At 37.0% G+C, this 19,752-nt stretch overlaps 1 protein-coding gene across 1 annotated transcript in view; it reads right to left on the reverse strand.

Moving 5' to 3' along the window:
• The window catches only part of LOC123529633 (phosphoserine phosphatase-like), a 20,495-nt gene continuing 743 nt past the window's right edge, over nucleotides 1-19,752 (reverse strand). The window contains exons 2-6 of the mRNA XM_045310032.2: nucleotides 14,942-15,122; nucleotides 9,088-9,222; nucleotides 8,696-8,841; nucleotides 5,835-5,977; nucleotides 1-5,360 (exon numbers count right to left, since the gene is read on the reverse strand). Of these exons, the coding sequence (XP_045165967.2) occupies nucleotides 5,247-5,360; nucleotides 5,835-5,977; nucleotides 8,696-8,841; nucleotides 9,088-9,222; nucleotides 14,942-15,084 (681 nt within the window). The 5' untranslated portion in view covers nucleotides 15,085-15,122 and the 3' untranslated portion in view covers nucleotides 1-5,246. The remainder of the gene's footprint in view (nucleotides 5,361-5,834; nucleotides 5,978-8,695; nucleotides 8,842-9,087; nucleotides 9,223-14,941; nucleotides 15,123-19,752) is intronic.

The raw sequence follows: 19,752 nt of genomic DNA on the forward strand, positions 1-19,752 counted from the left end.
ATCAATTGTAAAAATTTATTTGTTTTGGACAAATACTGAACAATAAATTTTAAAAGCTCCAAGTGAGGTAAACTGTACAACTGTGTTATTGGTGAAAGTATAGATGTTTGATATAAAAATTACATTAATTTGTTTTAAGCCTTCAAATACTGAATTAAATCAAAGGCCTGAAGGGCCTGAGTCGGCTAATGATTGATGTACTGACAGTATAGTCTACCAGTTTCAGTTTGTTTTTAGTTTTTTTCTTAAAATTTCATAACACAGCTCGATATTTACCCAAAATATTATATCCGGATACGATTACATTTTTCTCCAGTTTCAACAATATATTTTACAAATTGTGATGATACGAAGACATTTAGCAGCAATTGGCAGTATCTGACATTGAAGTTTACGGTTAAATTACCTCCTATTTAAATCTTTTCATAAAAAAGTTGTTTCCTTTCGTGAAAGCAGCCAAACATAGACGATCTACTTTCGATTTCAAAAACTACAAGAAAATACAATTTAATGTTTCGCCGATTTGTTTATTTCTCGAAAAATAAGAATTAAAATCATTTTTAATATCAGTAGTAACTAAACAAACCAGTAAGAGCCTGCGCAATTCTTAAAATGCACATTTATGCTTAATGAGTTACATTCGAGTATTGCACAATTACAAGTCATAAATATGACAGATTACATCGTATATTGGTCATAGCAAAGGGAATTGACACAACTTAACTTCATTCATGCAGTGAACTGTTTGAAGTTTGAGAAATCTAATGGAACTACATCCCTTCACGAGTTATTCGATCCATTTAGAGAATCGCTGAACAGCAAGGACTCGTCAAAAGGCTTTCAGCCTTTAGCCGACTCAAAAATGATGCGTGTTACTTGTGGTAAATACACGGAGATAAAAATATGTGTATAAAAATGTTTAAAAAGTTTGTTTAAAAATGTCCAACCATTTTGCAAACTTTTTGTCTACATGTAAAGTTAAAGTACCTGTAAATAAGTGCATAATAGTTTCACATTCTATATATACTAAATTCTCTTAAAACATTTCTGCTTTTAACAAAACAAACATCTTTAGAAAAAAATTACATTTTGTATTAAGAAATCTTCGAAATAGATATATTTAAACTTCAACAACACAACTTGCAATTTATCAGCACAAAAGTAAGATTACCTTTAATTCAATCATTATGCTTTAAACGGTAAAAGTAAATGCAGAACTTCACTGTGGGAACTTAAAATCCCAAATTTCTACTGATCTTGCAACTGAATGATCGCCATCTAAATGCAGATATTGTTAAAAAGCCATAAAGGGCTTATGGAAAGTTCATTCTATTTGGAAAAGTAAATCAGCATAGCAAAAATGCAGAAAGGAAGTCTTATACAGTTTTCAGTCACATCAAATGTTGATATGTTAACCTAATTTTGCTAACAGAAACTTGGTTAATTTCAGATTTTCCTAAAAACAATTGATTCTATATACTGAGTTAAGAAAGTTTTCACTTTTTGTAGATTAACAAGGGTTTCTTTTCTCATTGATACTAACCAGAATCATCTTATGCCAGATCTTGAATTATTTGTATATTACAAATTCAACTACTATATAAATGTAAAATAAAACAAATACTTTATTACAACATATGTGTGTTGTGAAGTATGGGATTGACATATCCCCATAAAATGCCATTTTCTAAAACAAAACCAGAGCTGCTTTTGAGAAAAGCACATGTCTCCCACTACTGCCTTATCATAATAGATTGGCATTTTTTCTCCACTACCGGTATGTATCTGAGTCAGCCATGCATCAATACATGTATCACTTGCATCTGTGTATAGAGCGATTTGGCTAGTTATTGAACTTTACCGAGAACTAATTGTCAAACACATTGTGTTCAAGTTTTGTTAAGTTTGGATAAGAACTGTTCAACTTGAAGCACAGACATCAGTGTACAGAGCATTTTTCAGTAATTCAAGGGCAATAATTACTAAGTGCGTGGGCCGCTTTGGCTAGTTATCAAACTTGGCCGAGGACTATTTTCAAACACATTTTGTCCAAGTTTGGTAAAGATGGATGAAAACTGATTTAAGAGCGCTAACATCAGTGAACAGAGCAATTTTCAGTAATTCAAGGGCCATAATTCCTTAGTGCCTGGGCCCATTTGGCTAGCTGGCCGAGGATCTATTGTCAAACACATTTTGTTCAAGTCTGGTGAAGATTGGATGATAACTGTTCAGCCTTTGAGCACGGACAAGAACTGTGACAGACAGACACACACAGATAGGAGTAAATGTCTCCAACGTATGACCTTTACAAGTCTCCTTATTTCACTTAATTCAATTGCATTCTCCAACCACATCACAAACACACATTGTGATACAAGTTTACCTTTTGAAAATACAAAGGGAAATAACAGGGGCTGTCACAGGAGACAGCGCGCTAAACTATTTCAATGCTGGATAGTGAAACTAGGCATATTTGATGAAGCTGGAGGTGTCACTGGAGTGTTTAATTACTCCAATGTGGATGAAGATATTGGATAATAGCTTTAGTCTGTGTCAAAAGTATCAATTAGTAAGAGAGATAAGAATAAAGTGTATCAAAACATTAAATAAGTATAATTCTAAGCAAAAAGGGGGCAAAATTCATGAAATCTAGGTGCAAAAGTGATGCACCTTGTGTCATGTTGAATCAAATCCATTTTGTAGTAACGGAGATATAGTGAAAATGCATCAAAATTAACCTTTAATTCTAAGTAAAGGGGGCATAATTCAAGAAAAATTGTGCCAGAGTTATGGATCTTTTGTCATAAGATGTGGGTGATAAGGTGGAACAACTATTTTAAGTTTGGATCAAATCCATTCAGCAGCAACAGAGATATAGTGGAAGTGCATCAAAACTTAAACCTGAAATTTTAAGTAAAAAGGGGAGGATAATTCATGAAATGCTGGGGCAAGAGTTATGGCCCTTAAGTCAAATGAAGTACATGATGATGTTGAACAACTATTTTAAGTTTGAATCAAATCCATTTAGTAATAACTGAGATAGACTGAAAGTGCATCAAAACCAAAATTCTAAGTAAAAGGGGGGATAATACATTAACTATTCATACCACAGTTATGGATCTTATACCATAGGATGTTGAAGATGATGTGAAACAACTGTTTCAAGAATTAATCAAATCCATTTAGTAATACCTGAGATAAAATAAAAGTGCACCAAAACTTTAACCTGAAATTCTAAGTAAAAAGGGGGGACAATTCATGAAAAATTGGTGCCAGAGTTATGACCCTTGTGCCATATGATGTGGGTGATGATGAGGAACAACTATTTTAAGTTCGAAGAAAATCCATCAAGTAATAACAAAGATAAAGTGGATCAAAACTTTAACCAAAGTGCGGATGCGGAATGACGCCGATGCCGGGTCGAGTAGGATAGCTCTTCATACTTCGTATAGTCAAGCTAAAAATCATACAAGAAATTGTATGCAACCGTAACTATTCAATGAAACTGAAACAAGAGCTCTTTGTGAAAACCATATGCCCCACATGGTGCCCCCCCAAACCTTTGCACACTAAGGTATTACGTTGTCACCAGGGCTTAGACAACTTATTCTTTTTTTAATCAACAGGGCATTGCTGACACATGCAAAATAAGCCTTATCTCAAAAATGTAATCGAGGATTTATACAAAATTATTAACACAAAAATGCAAGTTCCTTTCATCTTACAGACATTCCTACAGTGTGAACCTGACCACAGCAGGACAGTTACTGCATTGTGTCCATGATGAATGTGACCACATTTCTAACCTGGCTGCAAGATAGTACCCCACACAGTGTCCAAGATAAACCTGACCTTATTACAAACATGATTGCAAGAAAGTACCTGCACAGTGTCCAGAATGAACCCGACTATATTACTATTACAGCTGCAAGACAGTACCTGCACAGTGTCCAGGATGAACCTGACCTCATTATGAAAAAAGCTGCAAGATGTTACATGCATCATGTCCAGGATAAACCCCAAGTACATTACTAACATGAATGCAGGACAGTATCTGCATTTTGTCCAAGATGAAACTGACTACTTACACGGCTGCAAGATAGTACCTGCACAGTGTCCAGGATGAGCCTGACTACATTACTAACATGCCCGCAAGACAGTACCTGCACAGTGTCCAGGATGAGCCTGACTACATTACTAACACGGCTGCAAGATAGTACCTGCACAGTGTCCAGGATGAGCCTGACTACATTACTAACATGGCTGCAAGATAGTACCTGCACAGTGTCCAGGATGAGCCTGACTACATTACTAACATGGCTGCAAGATAGTACCTGCACAGTGTCCAGGATGAGCCAGACTACATTACTAACATGGCTGCAAGATAGTACCTGCACAGTGTCCAGGATGAGCCTGACTATTTTACTAACATGCCCGTAAGATATTACCTGCACAGTGTCCAGGATGAGCTTGATTACATCACCAACAAGCCTGAAAGATAGTACCTGCACAGTGTCCAGGATGAGCCTGACTACATTACTAACATGGCTGCAAGATAGTACCTGCACAGTGTCCAGGATGAGCCTGACTACATTACTAACATGCCCATAAGATAGTACCTGCACAGTGTCCAGTATAGCCTGACTACATTACTAACATGGCTGCAAGATAGTACCTCCACACTGTCCAAGAGGAACCTGACTACATCACTAACATGGCTGTAAGATAGTACCTCCACAGTGTCAAGGAGGAACTTGACTACATCACTAACATGACTGCAAGATCGTACCTTCACAATGTCCAAGAGGAACCTGACTACATTACTAACATGGCTGCCAGGTAGTACCTCCACAGTGTCCAGGATAAACCTTACTTCATTACTATCATAACTGCAAGAAAGTACCTGCATGAACCTGACCTCATTACTAATACGGCTTCAAGACAGTATCTGCACTGTCCAGGATTAATCTGACCTCATTATGACTATGGCTGCAAGGCAGTTTCTGCACTGCATACGGGATGAGCATGACCACATTACTTAGTTTCTATGAAGTCGATGATGATAAGAAGATTAAAATGTATAAGGAAGTCCATGAATGATGTTTACCAACGTTATCACAAACTAGAATACACAACAATCACTTTATCACAGTCACACCCAATTTTCAAATATTTGCAATAATGCTGACTATCTGTTAAAATATTGCCTTAAACTTAAAACGAAGCCTCCTAGGAAACTGCTAACATCAACTTGAGTCTTGCAATATCTGAATGAGATCCTGAAAGTCTGTTATATACCATGGTGCTTTCTGTTTCACGGTCTCTCTCACTACATTTCCTCCATAACCTATAAATAAATCCTGAAAATAGAAAATAAATAAATCTAAGTTAAACATAGCTCTATTCATTTTCAATAAAGAAGAATACAAAGTGTTGTTTATTCTGTAATAACACTGGTGTACCATTGGCTTTGTGAAACAAAATATATGTGCATGTATAAAGTATGTGTGCACATGTAAATAACATTTAATACCTGCAACCTTGAACTTATGAGATGATATTTCAGAAGTTACCTTCAAGTTGTAGTAAGGATTTTATCAATGACCTCCCCCTTATGATTTTCCATATCTGGCTTTCTGATAATGTATTTGGAGGCAATGTGGACGAGTCTCGTAACCATAAAAAAGTTACCCTCAAACAGGATTTTCCATTCTGCATTTATAAGCAGTGGCAGATTATTATACTCTGCACCAAGAAAGGTACACTTATTCTATATTGGTAGGAAACCGATTGAAATTTGTACATTTCTTTCTTAGTAGAAGAAATACACATACTGCTGGCGGATAAGCTTCAAGATCAGTTGCTCCGTCTCCAATAAATACAAGATTTTCACATGTCTGCTTCAGCTTCTCAGCTACAAGTTTTTTACCCCCAGAATCACTGGTAGGTTCTCTTACATCAAAACCTGCATAGTCACCTGTAAAATAGAGATCTTGCATCAAAACATACAAAGTTACTAGGAAAACAGAGGTTACATCAAAACCTGAATCGTCACCTGGAAAATAGACAGCTTACATCAAAACCTGCATCGTCACCTGGAAAATAGAGACCTTACATCAAAACATACAAAGTCACCTGGAAAACAGAGGTTTTATCAAAACCTGCATCGTCACCTGGAAAATAGAGGTTACATCCAAACCTGCATCGTCACCTGGAAAATAGTGAGTTTGCATGAAAACCTGCATCGTCACCGGGAAAATAGCGGGCTTGCATCAAAACCTACATTGTCACCTGAAAAATAGAAAACTTACATCAAAACCTGCATTGTCACCTGGAAAACAGAAAACTTAAATCAAAACCTGCACATTCACTTATAAAGTAGAAAACTTACATCAAAACCTGCACAGTCACTTGGAAAACAGAAAACTTTAATCAAAACCTGCACAGTCGCCTGGAAAACAGAAAGCTTACACCAAAACCTGCATAATCACTTGAAAATATAAGGCTGACATCAAAACCTGACATGTCACCTGGAAAAGATGGCTTACATCAAAACCTTAACAGATACCTGGAAAACAGATACGGAATGAGCGAAAAAACTTAATTATTATACAATATTTAAACTTTTGTCTGCAAAAGGCTGCATTTATTCCCTTCATATAATTACCTCAAGAAGATCTTTCCAGGAAAAACAAGAGTAATCTGGTAAGAGAAACATTTTCTGCCATAATACTGGCAGTAATGCAATCTGGCATTAGAGGAATGATAAGAACATGGCATGATAATATGTGATTCAAAGTTTAATTCATATTTATAAACATTAATTGTGTTTTGACTGGTTCAAAGACACAAAATAGCCGAGGTAAAATGGCTACGAGTTTCAAGTTTGAATGGTTAAGAAAGACCCTCCTGGGTTCTTTTGGCAAGCAACAAACCTTATGCAGACAATGGCCAACTTCTTCATATAACAAGAGGACCATGATGGTCCTGAATCACTCACCTGTCCCCACATGACCCAGTTTTCAACTGAGTATGACGTCATTTTTTCCATTATTTGACATAGTGACCTAGTTTTTTAGCTCATGTGACCCAGTTTTGAACTTGACCTAGATATCATCAAGATAAAAATTCTCACCAATTTTCATGAAGATCCATTGAAAAATATGGCCTCTAGAGAGGTCACAAGGTTTTTCTATTAGTTTTTGAAGGCACATGACCCAGTTTTGAACTTGACCTAGATATCATGAAGGTGAACATTCTCACCAATTTTCATGAAGATCTCATGAAAAATATGGCCTCTAGAGAGGTCACAAGGTTTTTCTATTTTTAGGCCTACTGACCTAGTTTTTGACCGCACGTGACCCAGTTTCGAACTTGACCTAGATATCATCAAGGTGAATATTCTGACCAATTTTCATGAAGATCCATGAAAAATATGGCCTCTAGAGAGGTCACAAGGTTTTTCTATTATCTGACCTAATGACCTAGTTTTTGAAGGCACGTGACCCAGTTTCGAACTTGACCTAGATATCATCAAGGTGAATATTCTCACCAATTTTCATGAAGATCCATGAAAAATACGGCCTCTAGAGAGGTCACAAAGTTTTTCTATTATCTGACCTAATGACCTAGTTTTTGAAGGCATGTGACCCAGTTTCGAACTAGATATCATCAAGGTGAACATTCTGACCAATTTTCATGAAGATCCATTGAAAATTATGGCCTCTAGAGAGGTCACAAGGTTTTTCTATTTTTAGATCTACTGACCTAGTTTTTGACTGCACATGACCCAGTTTCAAATTTGATCTAGGTACCATCAATGTGAATATTCTGACCAATTTTCATAAAGATCCATTTAAAAATATGGCCTCTAGAGAGGTCACAAGGTTTCTCTATTTTTAGACCTACTGACCCAGTTTTGGACTGCACATGACCCAGTTTCGAACCTGACAAAGATATCATCAAGATGAACATTCTGACCAACTTTCATAAAGATCCCATGAAAAATGTGACCTCTAGAAAGGTCACAAGCAAAAGTTTACGGTCGCACGGACGCCGCACAATCACAAAAGCTCACCTTGTCACTTTGTGACAGGTGAGCTAAAAACGAACTGACTTTGGTAAAGTTGAAACCAAAAGTCCTGAGGTTAAATTAATTCAATCTGTGATTTTCTCCAGAAGCCACCTGTTTAAGTGTCTATGATTAACATGTACGTGCGTGCGTGTGTGTGTTTGGGTTTACGTCTTTTTCGACAATTTTTCAGTCATATAAATGACAGTGTCTACTTGTAGCAGTGAGCACAATGCCCAATTTTATAGTGCTACCTCACTGGAATATCACGCTGTAGACACATGACATGATAACCCACCCAGTCACATTATACTGACACGGCTGACCAGTCCTAGCACTACCCTCTTCATGCTGAGCCCCAAGAGAGGAAGCTACTAGTACCATTTCTTTACGTCTTTGGTATGACGTGGCCGGGGATAGAACCCACGACCTCCTGTACTCGAAGCGGACACTCTAGTACTAGGCTTCTGAGGCGGTTTCTATGATTAACATGAAAATATTTTATTGGTTACACTGAGATACCAAGACCAAATTATCTACATTAGTTTCACAAACTACACTTTAACTAAAACAATTAAAAGATCAAAAGACACTACTAAGTTGTGAATATTATATAATTTGTACCATTATAGAAGAATTTAAGTCTGTTTGCATAGATATTATTGAAAGGTATGTCCAGCAGCTTGGCAGCAGGTTCTATAAGACTTCTAAATCCTCCAGACACCAAATACACCTTTGTCCCTCGTTCATGAAGCAATTCTACAAGTTCCCTGAATATGAAAAAAACATAAACATTGAAGAACACAGATACTGAACCTGATTTTTTTTGTCACTGGAATTAACTCGTCTTCTAATTCATGCTGCACATGTATCTATTCTTTATCAAAAATGTCTAATGAATGGTTTATACCTTATAAAGCAACTTAAAAGCAGTGATGTTGTTTTTTACTTTTTGTTAAAATTAACAGTCTTTCTCATGCTTTGGCATAGCAAAACACTTCATAAATGATTCTTACTCTAAACCGTCAGAGAATCTGATTGCTTGTGTCTCTCTAAATTGTGTAATCTGGTCTATAGTTGGCTGAATGATCTCCAGCCTCTTCTCAAGGGCTGTTCTAAATCTCATACTGCCTCCCATAGCTTTATTTGTCCTGAAAATAGTCTTCAGATGTTACCATAATAAGCTTCTACAAACTGTTACCACATTTTGTGATCTAAACTTGTACATTTTTCTTTTCAAGTTTCTGAGTTAGATTTGATTTCATTCACATATTAATGCCCATGTTTCAAGTAACAAAATTTATACTTCTTTTTCATATTAATTTTTTTTTTTACTTTCATATTTGTTACTTCTATTTCATATTGTTACTTCTATTTCAGATTTGTTAATTCAAATTCAAACTTGCAGTAAGTCGCCATACCTATTAATTACATTTTCTGTATTCCTGAATTATCATGCTTCCCCTGTTTAATTTGTTCCGGGTTGATAATAATACCATTCCTTTTATTTTGTTTAGTATAAACTGATTACAAAATCGTACAGATAAATTTAAACTAGAGATGCTTTTGAGAAAAGCGCATGTCTCCCACAACTGACCCTATGAAAAATGTCTAGTTTCTCTAGATGGTTTAGACGAGTGCATCCCATTAGATGGTCTGGACGAGTGGATCCAATCAGTAATTCAAGGGCCATAATTCAAAAGTGCCTGGGCGGATTTGACTAGTTATCGGACTTGGCTGAGGTCTTATGGTCAAACACATTTTGTTCAAGATTGGTGAGGATTGGATGAGAAATGTTCGACTTAGAGTGCGGACAAGAACAAAAAGGCCGATTTTTGGTAATTCAAGGGCCATAACTCCAAAATGCCTGGTCTGATTTGGCTAGTTATCGGAATCAGCCGAGGCGTCATGGTCAAACACATTTTGTTCAAGTTTGGTGAAGATCGGATGAGAAATGTTCGACTTAGAGTGCAGACAAGAGTAAAAAGGCCGATTTTGGGTAATTCAAGGGCCATAACTCCAAAATGCCTGGACCGATTTGACTAGTTATCAAACTTAGCCGAGGTCACATGGTCACACACATTTTGTTCAAGTTTGGTGAAAATCGGATGAGAAATGTTTGACTTAGAGTGCGGACAAGCTTTGTGACAGACAGACACACACACACACAGACAGACACACAGACTGGAGTAAATCAATATGTCTCCCACACCACTGTGTAGTGGGAGACATAATAAGGCCTAAAAAAAAAATTCTTTGTTTCCGGTAACATGCTAAAACAAGAGGACCATGATGGTCCTGAATCGCTCACCTCTTCCCACATGATCCAGCTTTGAGTATGACGTCGTTTTTTCTATTATTTGACATAGTGACCCAGTTTTGAACTTGACCTAGATATTATCAAGATAAAAATTCTGACCAATTTTCATGAAGATCCATTGAAAAATATGGTCTCTAGAGAGGTCACAAGGTTTTTCTATCATTTGACCTATTGACCTAGTTTTTTAAGGCACGTGACCCAGTTTCAAACTTGACCTAGATATCATCAAGGTGAACATTCTGACCAATTTTTATGAAGCTTTCATGAAATATATGGCCTCTAGAGAGGTCACAAGGTTTTTCTATTTTTAGACCTACTGACCTAGTTTTTGACCGCACGTGACCCAGTTTCGAACTTGACCTAGATATCATCAAGATGAACATTCAGACCAACTTTCATACAGATCCCATGAAAAATATGGCCATTAGAGAGGTCACAAGGTTTTTCTATTATTTGACCTACTGACCTAGTTTTGGATGGCACGTGACCCAGTTTCGAATTTGACCTAGATATCATCAAGGTGAACATTCTGACCAATTTTCATGAAGATCTTGTGAAATATATGGCCTCTAGAAAGGTCACAAGGTTTTTCTATTTTTAGACCTACTGACCTAGTTTTTGACCGCACGTGACCCAGTTTCGAACTTGACCTAGATATCATCAAGGTGAACATTCTGACCAATTTTCATGAAGATCTTGTGAAATATATGGCCTCTAGAGAGGTCACAAGGTTTTTCTATTTTAGACCTCCTGACCTAGTTTTTGAAGGCACATGACCCAGTTTCGAACTTGACCTAGATATCATCAAGGTGAACATTCTGACCAATTTTCATGAAGATTTTGTGAAATATATGGCCTCTAGAGAGGTCACAAGGTTTTTCTATTTTTAGACCTACTGACCTAGTTTTTGACCGCAGCTGACCCAGTTTCGAACTTGACCTAGATATCATCAAGATGAACATCCTGACCAATTTTCATGAAGATCCATTGAAAATTATGGCCTCTAGAGAGGTCACAAGGTTTTTCTATTTTTAGACCTACTGACCTAGTTTTTGATGGCATGTGACCCAGTTTCGAACTTGACCTAGAATTTACCAAGATGAACATTCTGACCCATTTTCATAAAGATCCCATGAAAAATGTGACCTCTAGAGTGGTCACAAGCAAAAGTTTACGGACGGACGCACGCACGCACGGACGCACGCACGGACGGACGACGGACGACGGACACCGCGCGATCACAAAAGCTCACCTTGTCACTTTGTGACAGGTGAGTTAAAAAATCAGGGTAGGTAGGTCGGGATTTTTTTTTTTTTTTTGAATATTTTTTTATTAAGGGAGACTTTTCGAAAATTATTTTTGTGTCAAAAAAAGAATACAAATAAGGGGGTTATGCCTTTAGATCATCAGGAAATTGATTTCTAACATCACTGACCATGTTTAAGGCAAAAGAAGTGCAATTTGGCAATTTTTTGTGAAAAAGTTGAAAAACTCATTCTCAAAGGCCATAAAAACATTTAGGGTCGGGCCAAAAATTTAGGGTAGGTCCGGATACCGGAAACAAATAATTATTTTTTTTACGCCTAACAAGAATTTTAAACAGAGTAACCAACATCCCCCGCCTAGGGACATTTTTTCACAATACATATTGCATGCCAATAGGCCCAGTACAACATATTCTAAGTAATAGGGCAACATACTAACAATGTATATAAAAATATTATTAATTATAACTATATATCATATAATTCATGAAGACATTATGAAGTCTAAAATATCTGGAAATCTATAGTTATTTCAAAATCTCTTTATAAACGGCAGAGCTATGGACTGGGCACGAAGTGTGACAGACAGATGGAAGGATGGATGCAGCCTATTTCTATTATCCCCGTTTTTTGTTGTTTTTTTTTAAACAAGAGGACCATGATGGTCCTGAATCGCTCACCTCTTCCCACATGACCCAGTTTTGAGTATGACATCGTTTTTTCTATTGTTTGACATAGTGACCTAGTTTTTGAGCTCATGTGACCCAGTTTTAAACTTGACCTAGATATTATCAAGATAAAAATTCTGACCAATTTTCAAGAAGATCCATTGAAAAATATGGTCTCTAGAGAGGTCACAAGGTTTTTCTATTATCTGACCTATTGACGTAGTTTTCAAAGGTACGTGACCCTTCTTTGAATTTTACCTAGATATCATCAAGGTGAACATTCTCACTAATTTTCATGAAGATCTCATGAAAAATATGGCCTCTAGAGAGGTCACAAGGTTTTTCTATTTTTATATCTACTGGCCTAGTTTTTGACCGCACGTGACCCAGTTTCGAAACTGACCTAGATATCATCAAGGTGAACATTAAGATCAATTTTCATGAAGATCCATTGAAAAATATGGCCTCTAGAGAGGTCAAAAGATTTTAATAATTTTAGACCTGCTGACCTAGTTTTTGACTGCAGTTGACCCAGTTTCAAACTTGACCTAGATATCATCAAGATGAACATTCAGACCAACTTTCATACAGATCCCATGAAAAGTATGGCCTCTAGAGAGGACACAAGGTTTTTTTATTATTTGACCTACTGACCTGGTTTTTTAAGGCACGTGACCCAGTTTCAAACTTGACCTAGACATCATCAAGGTGAACATTCTGACCAATTTTTATGGAGATCCATTCACAAGTATGGCCTCTAGAGAGGTCATAAGGTTTTTCTATTTTTAGACCTACTGACCTAGTTTTTGACCGCACATGACCCTGTTTCGAACTTGATCTAGATATCATCAAGATGAACATTCAGACCAACTTTCATACAGATCCCATGAAAAATATGGCCTTTAGAGAGGTCACAAGGTTTTTCTATTATTTGACCTACCGACCTAGTTTTTGACGGCACGTGACCCACTTTCGAAACTGACCTAGATATCATCAAGATGAACATTCAGACCAACTTTCATACAGATCCCATGAAAAATACGGCCTCTAGAGATATCACAAGGTTTTTCTATTATTTGACCTACTGACCTAGTTTTTGAAGGCACGTGACCCACTTTCGAACTTGACCTAGATATCATCAAGGTGAATATTCTGACCAATTTTCATGAAAATCTCATGAAATATATGGCCTCTAGAGAGGTCACAAGGTTTTTCTATTTTTAGACCTACTGACCTAGTTTTTGACTGCACGTGACCCAGTTTCGAACCTGACCTAGATATCATCAAGATGAACATTCAAACTAACTTTCATACAGATCCCATGAAAAATGTGGCCTTTAGAGAGGTCACAAGGTTTTTCTATTATTTGACCTACTGACCTAGTTTTTGATGGCACGTGACCCAGTTTCGAACTTCATCTAAATATCATCAAGATGAATGTTCTGACCAATTTTCATGAAGATCTTGTGAAATATATGGCCTCTAGAGAGGTCACAAGGTTTTTCTATTTTTAGAACTACTGACCTAGTTTTTGACGGCACTGACCCAGTTTCGAACTGGACCTATATATCATCAAGTATGAACATTCAGGCCAACTTTCATACAGATCCCATGAAAAATGTGACCTTTAGAGAGGTCACAAGGTTTTTCTATTATTTGACTTACTGACCTAGTTTTTGACGGCACGTGACCCAGTTTCTAATTTCACCTAGATATCATCAAGATGAACGTTCTGACCAATTTTCATGAAGATCTTGTGAAATATATGGCCTCTAGAGAGGTCACAAGGTTTTTCTATTTTTAGACCTAATGACCTAGTTTTTGAAGGCACATGACCCAGTTTCGAACTTGACCTAGATATCATCAAGATGAACATTCTGACCAACTTTCATAAAGATCCCATGAAAAATGTGACCTCTAGAGTGGTCACAAGCAAAAGTTTACGGACGCACGCACACACGGACGGACGACGGACACCGCGTGATCACAAAAGCTCACCTTGTCACTTTGTGACAGGTGAGCTAAAAAAAGCAGGTGACAATAAAAAGTGATGCAATTAACAGTGTGATTTAATAACTTAATTCATTCTTGAAATTTAGGATATTTGTGGGAGAATGAAAAGGATATTCTGTAACACTTTCAGGTGTTTTTTTTTTGTTTTGTTTAGGTGACTTTGTTCATATTCCAGAATGGAAGATGTAAAGTATTATTTGTAAATGCTATGCACTTGTGATTTAATTACAAATGTTATAGGCAAACAGGCTCCTGAATTTTTATTAACTGATAAAATGAGCCGCACCATGAGAAAATCAACATAGTGGGTTTGCAACCAGCATGGATCCAGACCAGCCTGCGCATTCGCGCAGTCTGGTCAGGATCCATGCTGTTCGCTAATGGTTTCTCTAATTGCAGTAGGCTTTAAAAGCGACCAGCATGGATCCTGACCAGACTGCGCGGATGCGCAGGCTGGTCTGGATCCATGCTGGTCGCACACCCACTATGTTGGTTTTCTCATGGCACGGCTCAAATACAGTAACATATTTATTATTTCTTAACAGAAATGATTACTAAATTCCTAACTTCCACAGCAAAAGTTGTACTGTATTAAGCAATTTACCATTCTTTGACTTGCTTGCCAACCCCACAGAATTCCGCCAGCTCATCTAAACCCTCGTCTTTGATCAAAGTAGAATCAACATCAAAACACACAGTGTCTGCATTACACCATATCTGTTTACACTGTTCTATAGATGAAGTCATAGTTGAGCTGTTTCATGAGATTTTGGAGGTGAAATGATCTGAAAAATGAATACCTTTTCATGAAGATTGTACTAATTGTGCAATATCTGTGATCAGAAATATTAAGTGGCTGAATCTATCTCTTTTTATTAATTATCAAGGAGAACATGTTCCATGCATGGGGATCAAACTCACAACCTGTGGAACTGTAGATCTGCACTCTCCCTACTGAGCTAAGCAGAATTAGGGACCTTTTTTTGTTTTTTTGTTGGATTTAACATCGCACTGACACATGATAGGTCATATGGCGACTTTCCATCAAAAAGATGGTGGAGGAAGACCCCAGGTGCCCCTCCGTGCATTATTTCATCACGAGCGGGCACCTGGGTAGAACCACCGACCTTCCGTAAGCCAGCTGGATGGCTTCCTCACATGAAGAATTCAACGCCCCTTCAACGCCCCGAGTGCGGCTCAAACCCACTTCGGTGAGGGGCAAGTGATTTGAAGTCAGCGACCTTAGCCATTCGGCCACGGAGGCTCTTGAACAAAGCTGTGGCAGCCACTGGAAGGTGATAGGAATATGGGTCAGGATAGCGTCAAAGCAATTAGGCAAAGACCAAGACACACCCGAAATGAAATGTTTTATAGCATTTAGTAAATATATGTCAGTTTATTTTCTGCAAATTTCTTGTTAAAAAGTATCTAACTTCTAAGTGATGTATTACTTCAATTAATCCTGAAACAATATTATTAAAGGAAAACAGAATTACAGAATTATGAAATGGAATAATATTCAATGGTATATCTAATTATGTCTTTACAACTGATTGTTATTAAATGGGTATACCCTATATCGAGGGGAGTAGATACAGATAACTATATTATTACCTAAATGAATATAAAATAACAAATAAATTTAATTTCACAGAAGAACTTGCATCGAAAAATGTCATTTTAGGCACGTAAACAACAATATAGTGACATTTTATAATAAATCACTATACACACTTTTATTGTACAACAAGAAGAAATATATCTGATCTAAATTTTACATTAGTACGACTGATATTGTCGAAAGGTTTTTTTGTAAGAACAATAAAGTGTTCCAATATCTATCCAACAGTAACCCCGTTAGCTTGCTATCTATCCCCTTGTGACTGCTATGCCCGGTGGCCCGAAACCAAAACAACAGAAAAACAAGAATTGTGGGCAAACGATAAGGTCCAGTGATCTGGGAACAGCGTTAGTCGATGTAAAATTATAAATTCTCTGTAAGTAAATCAATTTCGGCCAGTTTTCATGTGCACCATGTTATAGAGTATGCCTCTTTAACATTTTACTATACTATATTACTTAGTTTAATATTTCTGTAACAAGAAAAAGAAACCATATATATTTCATTATGTGCACTTAACTATTTCAATGCCAAAGAGTCAAATAGGGCATATCCTAGAGAACTAGATTGTGTGTGTTTGTAAGCTTATTTGTAGTCATCACCAGTAACCCATATGGGTGACTTCTCCAGAAGACTATTAATAAACAAGAGGGCCAAGATGGCCCTAGGTCACTCACCTGAGAAACACACCATAACACACCATAACAGTGTAAACATGTTTGACCTAGTGATATCATGGGAAAATAAAATTCTGACCAATTATCATTAAAACTGAAGCAAAAACCTTGAGTACAAACAAGTATTTTCTTTGATTTGACCTAGTGACATAGTTTTTGACCCCAGATGACCCATATTCGAACCTGACCTAGATTTAATCAAGGTTATCATTCTGACCAATATTCATGAAGATTAATTGAAAAATACAGCCTCTATCGCATACACAAGCTAAATGTTGACAGACAGACAGACGACAGACGACGGACACCGAGCGATCAGAAAAACTCACCTGAGCATGAAGATTAATTGAAAAATACAACCTCTATCGCATACACAAGGTTTTTCTTCGATTTGACCTAGTGACCTAGTTTTTGAACCCTGGTTACCCAGATGACCCATTTTCAAACTCGGCCTAGATTTCATCAAGGTAATCATTCTGACAAAATTTCATGAAGATCAGTTGAAAAATACAGCCTCTATCGCATACACAAGCTAAATGTTGACAGACAGACAGACAACGGATACCACACATCGAGCGATCACAAAAACTCACCTGAGCAGCATTGCTCGGGTGAGCTAACAATGTTAGTGGGAGGATAGTGCAAGATACAGAAGATTCCAATTTTGGAAGTTTCCCTGGTTCTTTTAATACCATGTCTGATGTAAAGTACCCATACATAGGACTCCCATCGCAACAATATTAGTTTTTAGTTAGGGGAGCAGGGGCTCGAACTCATGACTCCTTGTTTCATAGTCTGACAATGTTACTACTGGACCACTGTGTTTTCTCTCTGAGGAAACTAGAGCTATCACTGAAGTGATTAGAACCCTGCAATACTGAGTTGTCAGAGAAAAGGCAACATTTAACGTAATAAGTTTCTAAATTGATAAGAAATTCAAACAAGAGCTGTCACAAGAGACAGCGTGCTCGACTATTACGATGCTGGATAGTGAAACTGGGAATATTTGACGAAGCTGGAGCTGTCACTTGGGTGTTTAATGACTCCAACATGGATGAAATATTGGATAATAGCTAAAGTCTGTGTCAAAAGTATTAAGTCATTTTATAATTCTTAGCAAAAAGGGGGCATAATTCATGAAATATTGGTGCAACAGTGATGCACCTTGTGTCATGTTGAATCAAATTCATTTTGTAATAACTTGAGATATAGTGCAAATGCATCAAAATTAACATTTAACTCTAAGTAAAAGGGGCATAATTCATGAAAAATTGGTGCCAGAGTTATGAACCTTGTGTCATATAATGTGGGTGATAAGGTGGAGCAACTATTTTAAGTTTGAATCAAATCCATTCAGTAACAACTGAGTTAGAGGGAAAGTACACCAAAACTTTAACGTGAAATTGTAAGTAAAAATGGGGATAATTCATGAAATAATGGTGCAAGAGTTATGGCCCTTGTGTCATATGATGTGAGTGATGATGTTGAACAACTATTTTAAGTTTGAATCAAATCCATTTAGTAATAATTGAGATAAAGTGAAAGTGCACCAAAACTTTAACCTGGAATTTTAAGTAAAAAGGGGGGATAGTTCATTAAATATTAGTGCCAGAGTTATGACCCTTGTGCCATATGATGTGGGTGATGATGAGGAACAACTAGTTTAAGTTTGAAGTAAATCCATCAAGTCATAACATAACAAAGATAAAGAGAAAGTGCATCAAAACTTTAACCAAAGTGCGGATGCGGAAGGATGCCGACGCCAGGTCGAGTAGGATAGCTTCGTATAGTCAAGCTAAAAAGTGAAGATAACTGTGGAAGATGGGTATAGGTACTTTCAGACTGAGCTGGCAAGAATGCAAGAAATATCTGTAATTCCAAGAACACTAAGAAATACTAGGAAATGAAATCCAAACTTAATCTTTCAGATTATATAGTTATGCCACTGGATTAATGTATAATCTGTTCTTACCTATCGATTTATATTAGTAACAATAAGGTGAGAAGTCAATGACTGTACATTCATTAATTAGTTGGTATGGATTAGTGACAATAATAACAATACCTTGCCTCAGGCATTGACTACCAAATAATACAGTTCCTGATTAAAAGCTTTGAAATGCATGCAAATGTCTTTCTCAAAAATTAATGTATCTCTACTATTCTAACAAGAATTTGTAACAAGAGTTACCAATGTCCCCCGCCTAAAGACATTTTTCACAAAACATGATACTGCTAGTTCTGGCTACCATTACTTAAGTGAAGCTGTTTTTATTTTCTGATCTATTAAGTTATGGCAAAACTCCATTTGGTTAACTAACCAGTATCAAACTGCAACATCTCACACTGTCTCTCGTGAGAAACTGATGACGTCATGCAACCGCTCAGAGCACGTGGTTGTTTTTGAAAATCAAGATTGAAATTTTACCTATTTTTGATTTTAATTTAATCATAAACATAACCACTTTAAATAAAATTCATAAAAAATTACCTTAGAAGGTTTAATATGAAGAGTACCCTCATCAGGTGACAACTGCAAAGCGGTTCAAATTAAGTTGCATTGATTATTTTATGCCAGATCAAAAGAAAAATGGATTAATAATATTTTAAAGTAAAAAATGAGTCCATTGCATTTCATTTGATAAAACTGTAGCGTGACAGACTTCTTGCACGATTCCTGGTTAGGTTTCAGTATGGGATTCGTTTCAGCTCGGAGATCCGTAACAGCATATTAACATCTCTGAGCTGAATTTTTTTAGCTATCATACTGCATGGCGTGATGCCAATACAGCATCTTGCCATGAACAAAAGATAATAAGAGTGCCAGAATGTCAGTAAAACATATTCTGTATAAGTTTGGTAGACAGAGGGCCAACCCGCCTGCTTAGCTCAGTAGGTACAGCGTTGGTCTACAGATCGCGGGGTCGTGAGTTTGATCCTCGGACGGGGCGTATGTTTTCCGTGACTATTTGATAAACGACATTGTGTCTGAAATCATTAGTCCTCCACCTCTGATTCATGTGCAGAAGTTGGCAGTTACTTACGGGGAACAGGTTTGTACTGGTGCAGAATCCAGGAACACTGGTTAGGTTAACTGCCTGCAGTTACATGACTGAA

Source organism: Mercenaria mercenaria, chromosome 13, assembly GCF_021730395.1.
Source record: "Mercenaria mercenaria strain notata chromosome 13, MADL_Memer_1, whole genome shotgun sequence".
NCBI lineage: Eukaryota > Metazoa > Mollusca > Bivalvia > Venerida > Veneridae > Mercenaria > Mercenaria mercenaria.